The sequence below is a fragment of the Salvelinus fontinalis genome, chromosome 35, assembly GCF_029448725.1.
Source record: "Salvelinus fontinalis isolate EN_2023a chromosome 35, ASM2944872v1, whole genome shotgun sequence".
In the NCBI taxonomy this organism is placed as follows: domain Eukaryota; kingdom Metazoa; phylum Chordata; class Actinopteri; order Salmoniformes; family Salmonidae; genus Salvelinus; species Salvelinus fontinalis.
Genome location: NC_074699.1, coordinates 23,533,031 through 23,547,453, shown reverse-complemented (window position 1 = coordinate 23,547,453; position 14,423 = coordinate 23,533,031). Strand labels below are relative to the sequence as shown.

General features: G+C 44.0%; 2 protein-coding genes across 2 annotated transcripts in view; both read left to right on the top strand.

The window, feature by feature from the left end:
- LOC129834588 (72 kDa type IV collagenase-like) overlaps nucleotides 1-3,471 on the top strand; it is a 29,232-nt gene extending 25,761 nt beyond the window's left edge. The window contains exons 11-13 of the mRNA XM_055899709.1: nucleotides 434-593; nucleotides 1,007-1,116; nucleotides 2,441-3,471. Coding sequence (XP_055755684.1) covers nucleotides 434-593; nucleotides 1,007-1,116; nucleotides 2,441-2,547 — 377 coding nt within the window. The 3' untranslated portion in view covers nucleotides 2,548-3,471. The remainder of the gene's footprint in view (nucleotides 1-433; nucleotides 594-1,006; nucleotides 1,117-2,440) is intronic.
- A 513-nt stretch (nucleotides 3,472-3,984) lies between these two features.
- LOC129834136 (uncharacterized protein K02A2.6-like) lies at nucleotides 3,985-8,535 on the top strand. The gene is made up of 3 exons (XM_055898878.1): nucleotides 3,985-6,940; nucleotides 7,038-7,072; nucleotides 7,128-8,535. The coding sequence occupies exons 1-3, from the start codon at nucleotides 5,190-5,192 to the stop codon at nucleotides 8,333-8,335; spliced, it is 2,994 nt and encodes a 997-aa protein (XP_055754853.1). The 5' UTR covers nucleotides 3,985-5,189; the 3' UTR covers nucleotides 8,336-8,535.
- The last annotated feature ends 5,888 nt before the right edge of the window (nucleotides 8,536-14,423 follow it).

Here is a 14,423-nt window from a genome sequence, read left to right as displayed (position 1 = left end):
TTCAGTCAAGTATACTGCTAGTATGTGGTTTGTACATTTTGGACATTAGTACTGTAAGTAGTTATTAGTGGTTTATAATACATGCCATGCATTGTAGTAGCATGCCATTCTCCTTTAGACAACCCCATCTCCTATAAGACCATGAAATCAGAGCTCTTCCAAAACATAGTGTCTCTATTTAAGAAGATTTTTCATCCAGCCCTTCAATTGTAAAGCTATGAATTTATCCAGTCCTCCCTAACCACAAGATATGATCAAATGTTAGCCTGGCCCCAGATCTGTTTGTGCTGTCTTGCCAACTCTTATGATCATTGTCTCTCTGTGGCTAATGAAAAGGTAAGAGTTTAGAGAAACTCTATCCTCACAAACCCTTCCCTGGGAGCATCTTGACCTGTGCTCATTTGCCATCTCTCCCCTCCTCTTTCTCATATAGGCAATGAGATGTGGATCTTCAATGCAGACCAGATAGAGAAAGGCTACCCCAAGAGAATCTCCTCTATAGGCCTGCCCACAGACCTGAAAGGCATTGACGCAGCCTTCTCCTTCGGAAAGAGCCAGAAGACCTACCTGTTCGCTGGAGACAAGTTCTGGAGGTGAGTCACCACAATACAACCCCTACCAAAGCCTGTGTCTGATCCACTCAGGATTGTAACGATGACGTCGCTATAGAATTAGAATTACTTTAAAGTCTAATTCTATAGACGTCACTGTGTGTTGATGTGTTGGTGTGCTGCTGTGCTGAGCCATGTCTGCTTTTAATTAGAGACCTTCGCTTCCACTGGACTGTTAAAACAGCTCACTCTGCTCTTACCTAATACAGGGATAATGTAAGATACTGTTGCTGTATGTACTTAACTCTTGCATGACTGCTGTGATTTGTCAACCAAAACGGCCCAATCTTCTCGTACCTAACAGACTAGCATAGTATCATGTACTTAACATAGTATCATGTACTCATGACTAAACATTGATATCATGGCCTCTGTGTGTTATCATGCCACTCCAGGTACAATGAAGCCAAGAAGAAGATGGACCCTGGCTTCCCCAAGCTCATCGCTGACTCCTGGAATGGAATCCCAGACGGCATTGACTCTGCCTTTAGTCTGAATGGCATCGGTAAGCATACTACAATACTGTATAATAGATACTTTATTGAACATCGCTTAGAGTGACATCACCACACACACAGAGCAGGGGGATAGAGGGAGAGAGAGAGAGAGGGGGGTAGAGAGGGGGATGAGGGGGAGGGATATAGAGAGAGATACCCACTGTACACAGACGTCAATTCAACGTCTATTCCACTTTGGTTCAATGTCATTTCATTGTAAAACGTCTATTCCACTTTGGTTCAATGTAATTTCATTGAACTTACGTGGAAACAATGTTGCTTCAACCAGTGTGTGCCCAGTGGGATATCTACTGAAGAGAGAAATAGAGAGAGAGGTAGCTGGGTCCTGTGTGAACATGGAGGGAGCACTGCTTCCTGCTTCAGTCTGAGCTGTACAGACACACCACTGGCTGCAGGCTTACATTCCTGGCAGTTAGAACCCAACCTGACCCAGCCAGTCCTCTCATTATGAACTGGCACCTGGCCTTAAAGTTGGAATCCTTAGTGGGGAAACTGCCACGTCTGTTTAGATATTACAACAACAAAGACGTTACTTAAAACAACCAAAACTGTTTCATTCCCTCTGCCATCATTGCACTGCACATCATTGCACGCCCGATAGGCAGGAGGAGAGAGAGAGCAAGGAGAGGGGGCAGAAGCAGGAGGAGAGAGAGCGCAATGAGAGAGAGTAGAGGGAGGAGGAGCGAGAGAGCAAGGAGAGAGAGTAGAGGCCGGAGGAGAGAGCAAATAGGGAGAGTAGAGAGGCAAGAGGAGAGAGCAAGGAGAGAGGGTAGAGACAGGAGGAGAGAGTAGAGGCAGGAGGAGAGAGTAGGGGCAGAAGGCGAGAGTAGAGGCAGGAGGAGAGAGAGAAAGCAAGGAGAGAGAGTAGAGAGAGGAGGAAGTAGAGAGCAAGCAGCGAGAGTAGTATAACACAGGAGGTAAATCTTAAGTCCATGGCAGTTAACCAGGGTTTTTTTATACCCTTGCTTCTGACACACATATACTATACATCTTCCTTACTAAGAAACAGTGTTTGATAGAGCCAGCCTGTGCTGCTTCACAGAGGTACCTCTGTCTTCATTCTAATTAGCCTGAGCTCCTCCACCGCTGATTCCTGATTGGGTGTTTTTACTGAGGAGACGAGTGACATCATCATGTCCTCTTCCTCTGGCTTCTAAGCTTCTAGGGGACATATTTTACACTAGCTCAAATTTTCCCTTCTAGTGTGTAAGGCCTCGTGGCTTGCTCATGGTGAAATTAGATGTATATTTGATGCACTGAATGTGATGATTTTGATGTACCTTGTCTCGTCATAATGTTTGTGTTTTCCAGATTACACCTACTTCTTCAAAGATGCCCACTACTTCAAAATGGATGACAGTAGCCTGAAGATCGTCAAACTGGGCGAGATTACAAAGGACTGGCTGGGTTGTCACTAAGCAACAGTGAGACGCATAGACGTTGGCTAAGCTCTCAGCGGACTGATTCCCCCATCCCTATCCAACCAGCCTATCCTGCACCCTAGCCTAGAAACTAAAGACACCCTCTAACACACCGTGGGACCATCTACACAGGCTGAACATAGGCAACAGGATTTTGTATTATATTACTGTGTGATATTATCAGTTTATGTGTTATGATGATGCAGATTTACTTTGATCTCTTTAGCCCGTTGTTTGTTATTAGAAACTCAGACATCAGGTATGTCCACACTACATAGAGACAGGCAGTGTTGTACTGGAAGATATTCTCCTATATTAATGTAGCTTCACCTGAGCAGTATTGCATCATCTGAAGAATGAATGCTGTCTATATTTACTGCTATGTCTGCAATCTAGAGAGTACATGATACTGCAATAGAATGAGAAATAGTCTATAGTAATTTCAGTGTTGTGGAATACATTTGAAAATATGAATTTGCACAATATATCTGGACAGATAATGGTGCTTATAGAAAATGCTTATTTGCATGATCCTATATTTGATATGCGTTTTTTCTACATTCTGTTCAGACTATTTTCAGAAGTAAGTACTTATAGACACACCTTATTCTTCAAATAGGGCTAGCACTTTGTATTAGACTATACAGGGGTACTGCACAAATATGGAGACCAAATTCTCCATTTTGTAGGATCTGTGTAATGTTTCACTGATGGTACAGGGAGATGAAAGGCACGGGCTGCCTAGAGACTGTATCTGGTTTGTTGTTGCATGATGGAGTCATGACAAGAGAAGTACCACAGAAGTATTGTGTAATAATCTTTTTGTATTGTTTTGATACTAGTCATTTTGTTTTGATTCATATGCTTTTTGTGCAATGTGTCATTCTCTGTCTGTAAAATAATAAAGATGGATGGTCAATACATGTTGTGTGTGTGTGTGTGTGTGTGAAAAGCCCTTGACGTTTCTTACCAGATAGGACTATGCCTTTCTGTAGCCTACTAGCACACAATTTGTAATCAGTAAATTAATAGTTTATAAATAGGTGTAGTTCTAAAACGTTTTTTTCTTAAGTACACTTCATACTGTATATTTGTATTCAGGTCCTTGTTGAGCCGTTCTGAGGGCCCTTACATTCGGTACCTCTGTGGTCAATGTAAATGCCATATTTGACTAACAGGTGACATCTTGTGGATGGATGAAGGTCTGAAAAACGCTTTGTTGTGGTTTTTATTATTGAGCAGGGCACGTCATCACGCCAGCCATAGTATGCCTTTGCACTGGAGATATGACTTAGTTAATTTCATACAAATTAACACAACAATTTGACCCTGTTGTGTACGTATTGGTATTCTAGTTTTGTCCCTTTAGGGCACCTGTAACCCCCTTGCTTACCTACGTTGAAATGCTTGGAATGGTCTTCCTGTGAAACGCATTAAACAATGCCCACGTTAATTTCTACTCCCGTCCTTATATTACTTGTATAAGTAATACAGTGTGCTATACAACAAAACTGGCGATGAGGAAGAAATGTTCTCACGTTTGTGCTCATCATCTTTGGCAGAAAGTCTGAGTTAAAGTCGTAATTTTTTTTTCGCCGTAGAAAGACGCAAACAAAACGTGGAGCTAGCCAGTCGAGTGATGCTAGCTAGCTTTTGATGTCACGGCAACGAGAGCCTAGAGAGATAGGAAGAGTTTCGCTGCGGGAGAAAGTGAAGTCAGCGTGAGTTAAAAGAAAGAAAGAAAAGGGTCTGGGAGTAAGGGACCGTCTGAAAAGTGTGAGAAAGAAAAATAAACCGAAAATGTCTGCATTGATGTAAGATACTGGAAATATAGGAACATTTGATGAATCTGTGGAACAATGGAGTTCTTACACAGAACGTTTTGAGTACTTTGTGTTGGCAAATGGAATTAAAGCAGAAGTCGTTGTGCCAACATTTTTGACTGTTATGGGGGGAAAAACATTAAATCTACTGCGCAGCCTAGTAACGCCTGAAAAACCAGGTGATAAATCATATGATGAAATTGTGGCTACCTTAAAAGGACATTATTCTCCCAAACCACTGATAATCGCAGAGATATTCCGGTTTCATAAGAGAAATCAAGATGAGGGGGAATCAATCTCACAGTTTGTGGCTGTATTGAAACGGTTATCTGAACACTGTGAATTTGGGTGATCACCGAGTGACACTATACGTGATAGGTTAGTGTGTGGCATGCACAGTGAGGCAATTCAGAAACGCCTTTTGAATGAGAGTAACTTAAAATTGCAGAGAGCAATAGAAGTGAGTACGTCAATGGAAATGGCAAATAAAGACGCACAACAGCTAAGTGCATCGACCAAAGTGCATAAGGTGTCTACGTGGTTAAAAAACAAGGCAGGAGGTGGCAAGCCATGCTATCGCTGTGGGAAACCAGGTCACCAAGCAGAGGAGTGTTGGTGCAAAGACTTAGACTGCAGAAGTTGTGGAAAAAAGGGTCACATCGAACGTGCATGTAAAAATAAAAAGACACAATCAAACAAAAGTACTGAACAAAGGAAAAGCGACTTCAGGAAGTACAAAAAGAAAGTGCATAAAATGGAGCACACAGAGGATGAACAAAGTGATACCCTGTCTGAAGGGAGGAATCTTTGCATGTTATGTCCATTTCAGACAATGGATACGGCTACGGCGTGACACCGCTACTGGATGGAAACACAGTACGGATGCAAGTGGACACTGGAGCAGCCATATCTTCGCTGTCTGAGGCTGTATACAAGGAGAAACTACATCACCTCACACTACAGCCCACAAAGATGACGCTGAAAACATACACCGGTGAGTTTGTTCCAGTGAGAGGAAGCGTGATTGTTACAGTGGAGCTCAACAAACAGAAGGTAAAGCTACCACTCTACATTGTGAAAGGCAACCATCCAGCATTGCTAGGACGCACATGGCTGGAAAAGATCAAACTAAACTGGCAGGAAATTCACATGGTTGCAAAAGAGGACACAAACCTACAAGGGATGTTGAGGAAACACCGGGATGTGTTCAAAGGAGAACTTGGCAATATGAAGGACATAACAGTTAAACTGACCGTGAAACCAGACAGCAAGCCAAAATGCTTCAAAGCTAGACCTGTCCCATACGCCATAAAACCAAAAGTTGAAATTGAGCTAAACAGACTAGTCGAGAGTGGAGTATTGGATCCAGTGAATGTTAGTGAATGGGCTACACCCATTGTTCCAGTCATAAAAAAAGATGGATCATTCAGACTCTGTGGTGATTTCAAAGTCACCATTAACCCAGTCTTGACTGCTGAAAAATATCCACTACCCCTCATTGACGACCTCTTTTCTGGTTTAGCTGGAGGACAAAAATTCAGTAAGATAAACTTATGTCATGCCTATCTACAGATGCATGTGGACCAAGAGTCACAAGAACTGTTGACCATAGTGACTCACAAAGGACTGTACAGGTACTGGAGGCTTCCTTTTGGAATCACCTCAGCTCCGGCCTTGTTTCAGAGAGCCATGGACCAGATACTGAGCGGGCTCACTGGGGTCCAATGTTACCTCGATGATCTACTCATCACCGGCAAAGACGAGCAGGAGCACCTGAGAAACCTGAACGCTGCACTACAGAGATTGGAGGAGTACGGTCTGAGGATCCGGAAGGACAAATGCGAGTACCTGGGCCACGTCATCGACAATTCGGGGCTCCACAATCCACCATCGAAGGTGAAGGCCGTTGCGGAAGCTCCATCCCCACAGAATGTGAGTCAGCTGAGATCATTCTTAGGACTACTGACATACTACGCAAAGTTTGTGCCAAACATAGCTGACATGTTAAAGCCACTGCATGAACTTTTGAACAAAACCAAACAGTGGAAGTGGACAGACAGATGTGAGGAGGCCTTCAAGAAAGTGAAAACAGCCTTAGCTCAGTCAGAGGCCCTAACCCACTTCAACCCCAACTTGCCATTACAGTTGGCATGTGATGCATCGCCTTATGGCGTTGGTGCGGTTGTCTCACACATCATGTCATCAGGTGAAGAAAGGCCAATTGCTTTCGCATCACGGACCTTAAGTAAAGCCGAGAGCAATTATGTACAGATAGAGTGTGAAGCACTCGCCATTGTGTTTGGAGTTAAGACATTTCATCAGTTTCTGTTTGGCCGACGATTCACACTGCTGACGGACCATAGACCCCTCACCCCCATCTTTGGTCCCCACACCGGCATTCCGTCGCTTGCAGCCAGCAGCGATGGGCTTCATTGTTATCTGCTCACTAGTACTATATCAAGTACAGAAGGTCTGAGCAGCACTGCAATGCAGACGGCCTCTCAAGGCTTCCCTTACCTGTCGCGCACACTCAGCACTCCCAGGCTGAAATCTTCTACTTCAAGGAAGTGACGAACGCCCCAGTTACATCTGTCCAAGTGAAAAAGTTCACCCACACTGATCCAGTGATGTCTGAGGTCGTGGACATTGTCACTCGTGGAAAAGAAGTAGAGATGTCGGACAGCCTACAACCTTACCTAGTGAGGAGAAACGACCTCACAGTTCAGTTTGGATGCTTGCTATGGGGTTTTTGAGTCATCATACTGCCGCCACTGAGAAGGCAGGTGCTTGAAGAACTCCATTCAGGGCACTGTGGCATGTCGCGAATCACGGAGATTGCACGCAGCTACCTTTGGTGGCCATGTCTGGACGCAGCTATCGAAGACAAGGTCAAGTCATGTTCTGCATGTCAAAAGATGAGGAACATGCCTCAGCTAGCGCCACTACACCCATGGGACTTCCCAGAGGAGCCTTGGCAGCGAGTCCACATAGACTATGCAGGCCCACTAGAGGATTGTATGTTCTTAGTCGTAGTTGACGCACACAGTAAATGGCCTGAGGTCACAGTGATGAAGAGCACCTCAGCGGAGAGAACCATCGAAGAGCTTCGGTCGATCTTCAGTCGCTTCGGCTTGCCAACGCAACTCGTTAGTGATAATGGCCCCCAACTGGTGTCTGAAGAGTTCCGGTCATTCATGGAAGCAAATGGAATTCAACACATCAAGTCAGCGCCGTATCACCCTGCAACGAACGGCCTCGCTGAAAGGTTTGTCCAAACGATGAAGCAAGCTTTAAAATCATCACAAGGGAACGGCTCCCTCAATAGGCGTCTAAACACCTTCCTGTTAACCTACAGAAACACTCCCCACGCCACAGCCAAAGTGGCACCCGCGTCAGCCATGATGAAAAGACAGCTACGCACGCGACTCGACCTCCTGAGACCTCCAAAGACGAAACAGGTTGTACAGACACAACAGCGAGCACAGGTGGAGAAACGGAGAAAAGCAAAATACAGAAGCTTCATGGCTGGAGAGAGAGTTTTTGCTCGGAACTACTGCAAAGGTCCAAAGTGGATACCAGCCACAGTGGTTGCACAAACAGAGCCTGTGTCCTACACAGTTCACACACCGGAAAACATAATCTGGAGGAGACACGTGGATCAACTGTTGCCAGGAACCAACCTCAGAGATGACTCCTGTCAAGTGACAAACCAAGATCAGCTACTGGAGACCTACCATGACTACGAGCCATCACCTGAACATCCACTGCAGCAACCTACAAATGTGGAAAGTGCTCCAGACTCACCTGAACCAGCCAGAGTGCCTACGCAGGGTACTGTTGCACTCCAGTCTGGGCATACACCATCACCACTCAGACTCAGAGACAATGTGACTGTAGACTCACCTGTACGTCGTCATTACCCTGCAAGAGAAAGACGACCCCCTGACAGGTTGACTATTTAGTTCAGACTAACCTCCGACATTGGGGCAGAATACACCCCAGGGTTAAGTCTGGGAACTGAGGCAGTCTACCCTCTTTCCCTTATTTATAAAAGGTTATTCTGAAAAGTTAATTTATTTACATTAAGAGAACTTATGTTAAAAAGAAAACAGTGAATATTTACTTTTTCCTTGTGAGTCATCAAAGGTAAAGGGGGAGGAATATGTTGTGTATTGATATTCTAGTTTTGTCCCTTTAGGGCACCTGTACCCCCCCCCCCCCCCCCCCCTTGCTTACCTACGTTGAAATGCTTGGAATGTTCTTCCTGTGAAACGCATTAAACAATGCCCACGTTAATTTCTACTCATGTCCTGTCCTTATATTAGTTGTTGAAGTAATACAGTGTGCTATACAACAGACCCCAATTGCTAAGCTGTGAAAAGAAACCTCAATAACTTATTTTTCTTCTATGGGTATTTCTGTGTTTTCTTTTCTTTAGACCCTATATCTAGTCTATTGAATGCCACCCTAATGTACATTAACCAATCTTGTAAAGTTGCTTCAGAATTATACATTTTGTAATTCAACATGAATATTTGACTTGTTCACACCATTTATTTCAGCCAATCAATTTCAATGTAAGGGGCTTTATTGGCATGGTGTGCAAATAGTTAAAGTACAAAAGGGAAAATAAATAAACATAAATATAGGTTGTATTTAAAATGATGTTTGTTCTTCACTGGTTGCCCTTGTGGCAACAGGTCACAAATCTTGCTGCTGTGATGGCACACTGTGGTATTTCACCCAATAGATATAGGAGATAATCAAAATTGGATTTGTTTTCAAATTCTTTGTGTGTCAGTGAAATCTGAGGGAAATATGTTTTTTTTATTTTTTATTTAACCTTTATTTAACCAGGTAGGCTAGTTGAGAACAAGTTCTCATTTGCAACTGCGACCTGGCCAATATAAAGCATAGCAGTGTGAACAGACAACAACACAGAGTTACACATGGAGTAAACAATAAACAAGTCAATAACATGGTAGAAAAAAAGAGAATCTATATACAATGTGTGCAAAAGGCATGAGGAGGTAGGCAATAAATCAAATAATTATAATTTAGCAGATTAACACTGGAGTGATAAATAATCAGATGATCATGTGCAAGTAGAGATACTGGTGTGCAAAAGAGCAGAAAAATAAATAAATAAAAGCAGTATGGGGGGTGAGGTAGGTAAATTGGGTGGGCTATATACCGATGGACTATGTACAGCTGCAGCTATCGGTTAGCTGCTCGGATAACAGATGTTTAAAGTTGTTGAGGGAGATAAAAGTCTCCAACTTCAGAGATGTTTGCAATTCGTTCCAGTCGCAGGCAGCAGAGAACTGGAAGGAAAGGCGTCCAAATGAGGTTTTGGCTTTAGGGATGATCAATGAGATACACCTGCTGGAGCGCGTGCTACGGGTGGGTGTAGCCATCGTGACCAGTGAACTGATGTAACGGATGTGAAATGGCTAGCTAGTTAGCGGTGGTGCGCGCTAGCAGCCTTTCAGTCGGTTACGTCACTTGCTCTGAAACGTTGAAGTAGTGGTTCCCCTTGCTCAGCAAGAGCCGTGGCTTTTGTGGAGCGATAGGTAACGACGCTTCGTGGGTGTCAGTTGTTGATGTGTGCAGAGGGTCCCTGGTTCACGCCCGTGTCGGGGCGAGGGGACGGTACTAAATTTATACTGTTACATGTTACTTCCTGTTGAATCTGCAGACGTGTTGCTGTGCGTTTTGTTGCTGTGCATTTTGCTGCCAACTTTACTTTACTTTGCTAGCTGACAACTTTACGTTTTTTGTTTTGTTTCTGTTTTTAATTACCGTTTATATTTTTAGTTTTTCCATCGCAACTTTTTTCCCTCATTCAACTTTTTCACTCCGGACGCTTTATCTGGACATGGTTCGTCAACACCTTCAACAGCCGAAGCTAAGTAGTAACATTAACATGATGTCTTCTAATTGCAGTCGCTGTACTCATAATATACAGGAGAACGATCGCCTTACGGCGAAAATAGCTGTGCTGCAAGCCCAGCTTCAGACGCAATCGTTAGGCAAGGGTAATTTCAGTGTAGGAAAGGAAGAAACAGCGTCTGTGCCACCAGTAAGTACAGATAGTAACGTTAGTATAAATCCCCCCGCACAGTCCCCGCAGCCGGACAACTTTCTCATGGCTTCTGGAGGGAAATGCTGTTGGAATGCTCAACCGGTGTCGCTCATTCAGCCGACAGAAACTTTCAACCGGTTTTCCCCATTATGTAGCGAGTCGGAGTCTGAGTCGGAGTCTTCTCTTGTCTCTACTCCTCCCGTTACGGGGTCTGAGACGCCGAAGGCTCCCACCGTTAGCTCTGACAAATTGAAAACCCTAGTCATTGGCGACTCCATTACCCGCAGTATTAGACTTAAAACGAATCACCCAGCGATCATGCACTGTTTACCAGGGGGCAGGGCTACCGACGTTAAGGCTAATCTTAAGATGGTGCTGGCTAAAGCTAAATCTGGCGAGTGTAGAGAGTATAGAGATATTGTTATCCACGTCAGCACCAACGATGTTAGGATGAAACAGTCAGAGGTCACCAAGTGCAACATAGCTTCAGCGTGTAAATCAGCTAGAAAGATGTGTCGGCATCGAGTAATTGTCTCTGGCCCCCTCCCAGTTAGGGGGAGTGACGAGCTCTACAGCAGAGTCTCAGCACTCAATCGCTGGTTGAAAACTGTTTTCTGCCCCTCCCAAAAGATAGAATTTGTAGATAATTGGCCCTCTTTCTGGGACTCACCCACAAACAGGACCAAGCCTGACCTGCTAAGGAGTGACGGACTCCATCCTACCTGGAGGGGTGCTCTCATCTTATCTACCAACATAGATAGGGCTCTAACTCCTTTAGCCCCACAATGAAATAGGGTGCAGGTCAGGCAGCAGGCTGTTAGCCAACCTGCCAGCTTAGTGGAGTCTGCCAATAGCACAGTCAGTGTAGTCAGCTCAGCCATACCCATTGAGACTGTGTCTGTGCCTCGACCTAGGTTGGGCAAAACTAAACATGGCGGTGTTCGCCTTAGCAATCTTATTAGGATAAAGACCTCCTCCATTCCTGCCATTATTGAAAGAGATCGTGATACCTCACATCTCAAAATAGGGTTACTTAATGTTAGATCCCTCACTTCAAAGGCAGTCATAGTCAATGAACTAATCACTGATCATAATCTTGATGTGATTGGCCTGACTGAAACATGGCTTAAGCCTGATGAATTTACTGTGTTAAATGAGGCCTCACCTCCTGGTTACACTAGTGACCATATCCCCCGTGCATCCCGCAAAGGCGGAGGTGTTGCTAACATCTACGATAGCAAATTTCAATTTACAAAAAAAAAAATGGCGTTTTCGTCTTTTGAGCTTCTAGTCATGAAATCTATGCAGCCTACTCAATCACTTTTTATAGCTACTGTTTACAGGCCTCCTGGGCCATATACAGCGTTCCTCTCTGAGTTTCCTGAATTCCTATCAGACCTTGTAGTCATAGCAGATCATATTCTAATTTTTGGTGATTTTAATATTCACATGGAGAAGTCCACAGACCCACTCCAAAAGTCTTTCGGAGTCATCATCGACTCAGTGGGTTTTGTCCAACATGTCTCTGGACCTACTCACTGCCACAGTCATACTCTGGACCTAGTTTTGTCCCATGGAATAAATGTTGTAGATCTTAATGTTTTTCCACATAATCCTGGACTATCGGACCACCATTTTATTACGTTTGCAATCGCAACAAATAATCTGCTCAGATCCCAACCAAGGAGCATCAAAAGTCGTGCTATAAATTCTCAGACAACACAAAAATTCCTTGATGCCCTTCCAGACTCCTTCTGCCTACCCAAGGACGTCAGAGGACAAAAATCAGTTAACCACTTAACTGAGGAACTCAATTTAACCTTGCGCAATACCCTAGATGCAGTTGCACCCCTAAAAACGAAAAACATTTGTCATAAGAAACTAGCTCCCTGGTATACAGAAAATACCCGAGCTTTGAAGCAAGCTTCCAGGAAATTGGAACGGAAATGGCGCCACACAAAACTGGAAGTCTTCCGACTAGCTTGGAAAGACAGTACCGTGCAGTACCGAAGAGCCCTCACTGCTGCTCGATCATCCTACTTTTCCAACTTAATCGAGGAAAATAAGAACAATCCAAAATTTCTTTTTGATACTGTTGCAAAGCTAACTAAAAAGCAGCATTCCCCAAGAGAGGATGGCTTTCACTTCAGCAGTAATAAATTCATGAACTTCTTTGAGGAAAAGATCATGACCATTAGAAAGCAAATTACGGACTCCTCTTTGAATCTGCGTATTCCTCCAGGGCTTAGCTGTCCTGGATCTGCACAGCTCTGCGAGGGCCTGGGATCGGGAGAGACACTTAAGTGTTTTAGTACTATATCTCTTGACACAATGATGAAAATAATCATGGCCTCTAAACCTTCAAGCTGCATACTGGATCCTATTCCTACTAAACTGCTGAAGGAGCTGCTTCCTGTGCTTGGCCCTCCTATGTTGAACATAATAAACAGCTCTCTATCCACCGGATGTGTACCAAACTCACTAAAAGTGGCAGTGATAAAGCCTCTCTTGAAAAAGCCAAACCTTGACCCGGAAAATATAAAAAACTATCGGCCTATATCGAATCTTCCATTCCTCTCAAAAATTTTAGAAAAAGCTGTTGCGCAGCAACTCACTGCCTTTCTGAAGACAAACAATGTATACGAAATGCTTCAGTCTGGTTTTAGACCCCATCATAGCACTGAGACTGCACTTGTGAAGGTGGTAAATGACCTTTTAATGGCGTCAGACCGAGGCTCTGCATCTGTCCTCGTGCTACTAGACCTTAGTGCTGCCTTTGACACCATCGATCACCACATTCTTTTGGAGAGACTGGAAACCCAAATTGGTCTACACGGACAAGTTCTGGCCTGGTTTAGATCTTACCTGTCGGAAAGATATCAGTTTGTCTCTGTGAATGGTCTGTCCTCTGACAAATCAACTGTACATTTCGGTGTTCCTCAAGGTTCCGTTTTAGGACCACTATTGTTTTCACTATATATTTTACCTCTTGGGGATGTTATTCGAAACATAATGTTAACTTTCACTGCTATGCGGATGACACACAGCTGTACATTTCAATGAAACATGGTGAAGCCCCAAAATTGCCCTCGCTAGAAGCCTGTGTTTCAGACATAAGGAAGTGGATGGCTGAAAACGTTCTACTTTTAAACTCGGACAAAACAGAGATGCTTGTTCTAGGTCCCAAGAAACAAAGAGATCTTCTGTTAAATCTGACAATTCATCTTGATGGTTGTAAAGTCGTCTCAAATAAAACTGTGAAGGACCTCGGCGTTACTCTTGACCCTGATCTCTCTTTTGACGAACATATCAAGACTGTTTCAAGGACAGCTTTTTTCCATCTACGTAACATTGCAAAAATCAGAAATTTTCTGTCCAAAAATGATGCAGAAAAATGAATCCATGCATTTGTTACTTCTAGGTTAGACTACTGCAATGCTCTACTTTCCGGCTACCCGGATAAAGCACTAAATAAACTTCAGTTAGTGCTAAATACGGCTGCTAGAATCCTGACTAGAACCAAGAAATTTGATCATATTACTCCAGTGCTAGCTTCCCTACACTGGCTTCCTGTTAAGGCAAGGGCTGATTTCAAGGTTTTACTGTTAACCTATAAAGCGTTACATGGGCTTGCTCCTACCTATCTTTCCGAGTTGGTCCTGCCGTACATACCTACACGTACGCTACGGTCACAAGACGCAGGCCTCCTAATTGTCCCTAAAATTTCTAAGCAAACAGCTGGAGGCAGGGCTTTCTCCTATAGATCTCCATTTTTATGGAACAGTCTGCCTACCCATGTGAGAGACGCAGACTCGGTCTCAACCTGTAAGTCTTTACTGAAGACTTATCTCTTCAGTAGGTCATATGATTGAGTGTAGTCTGGCCCAGGAGTGTGAAGGTGAACGGAAAGGCTCTGGAGCAACGAACCGCCCTTGCTGTCTCTCCAGGGCCGGTTCCCCTCTCTC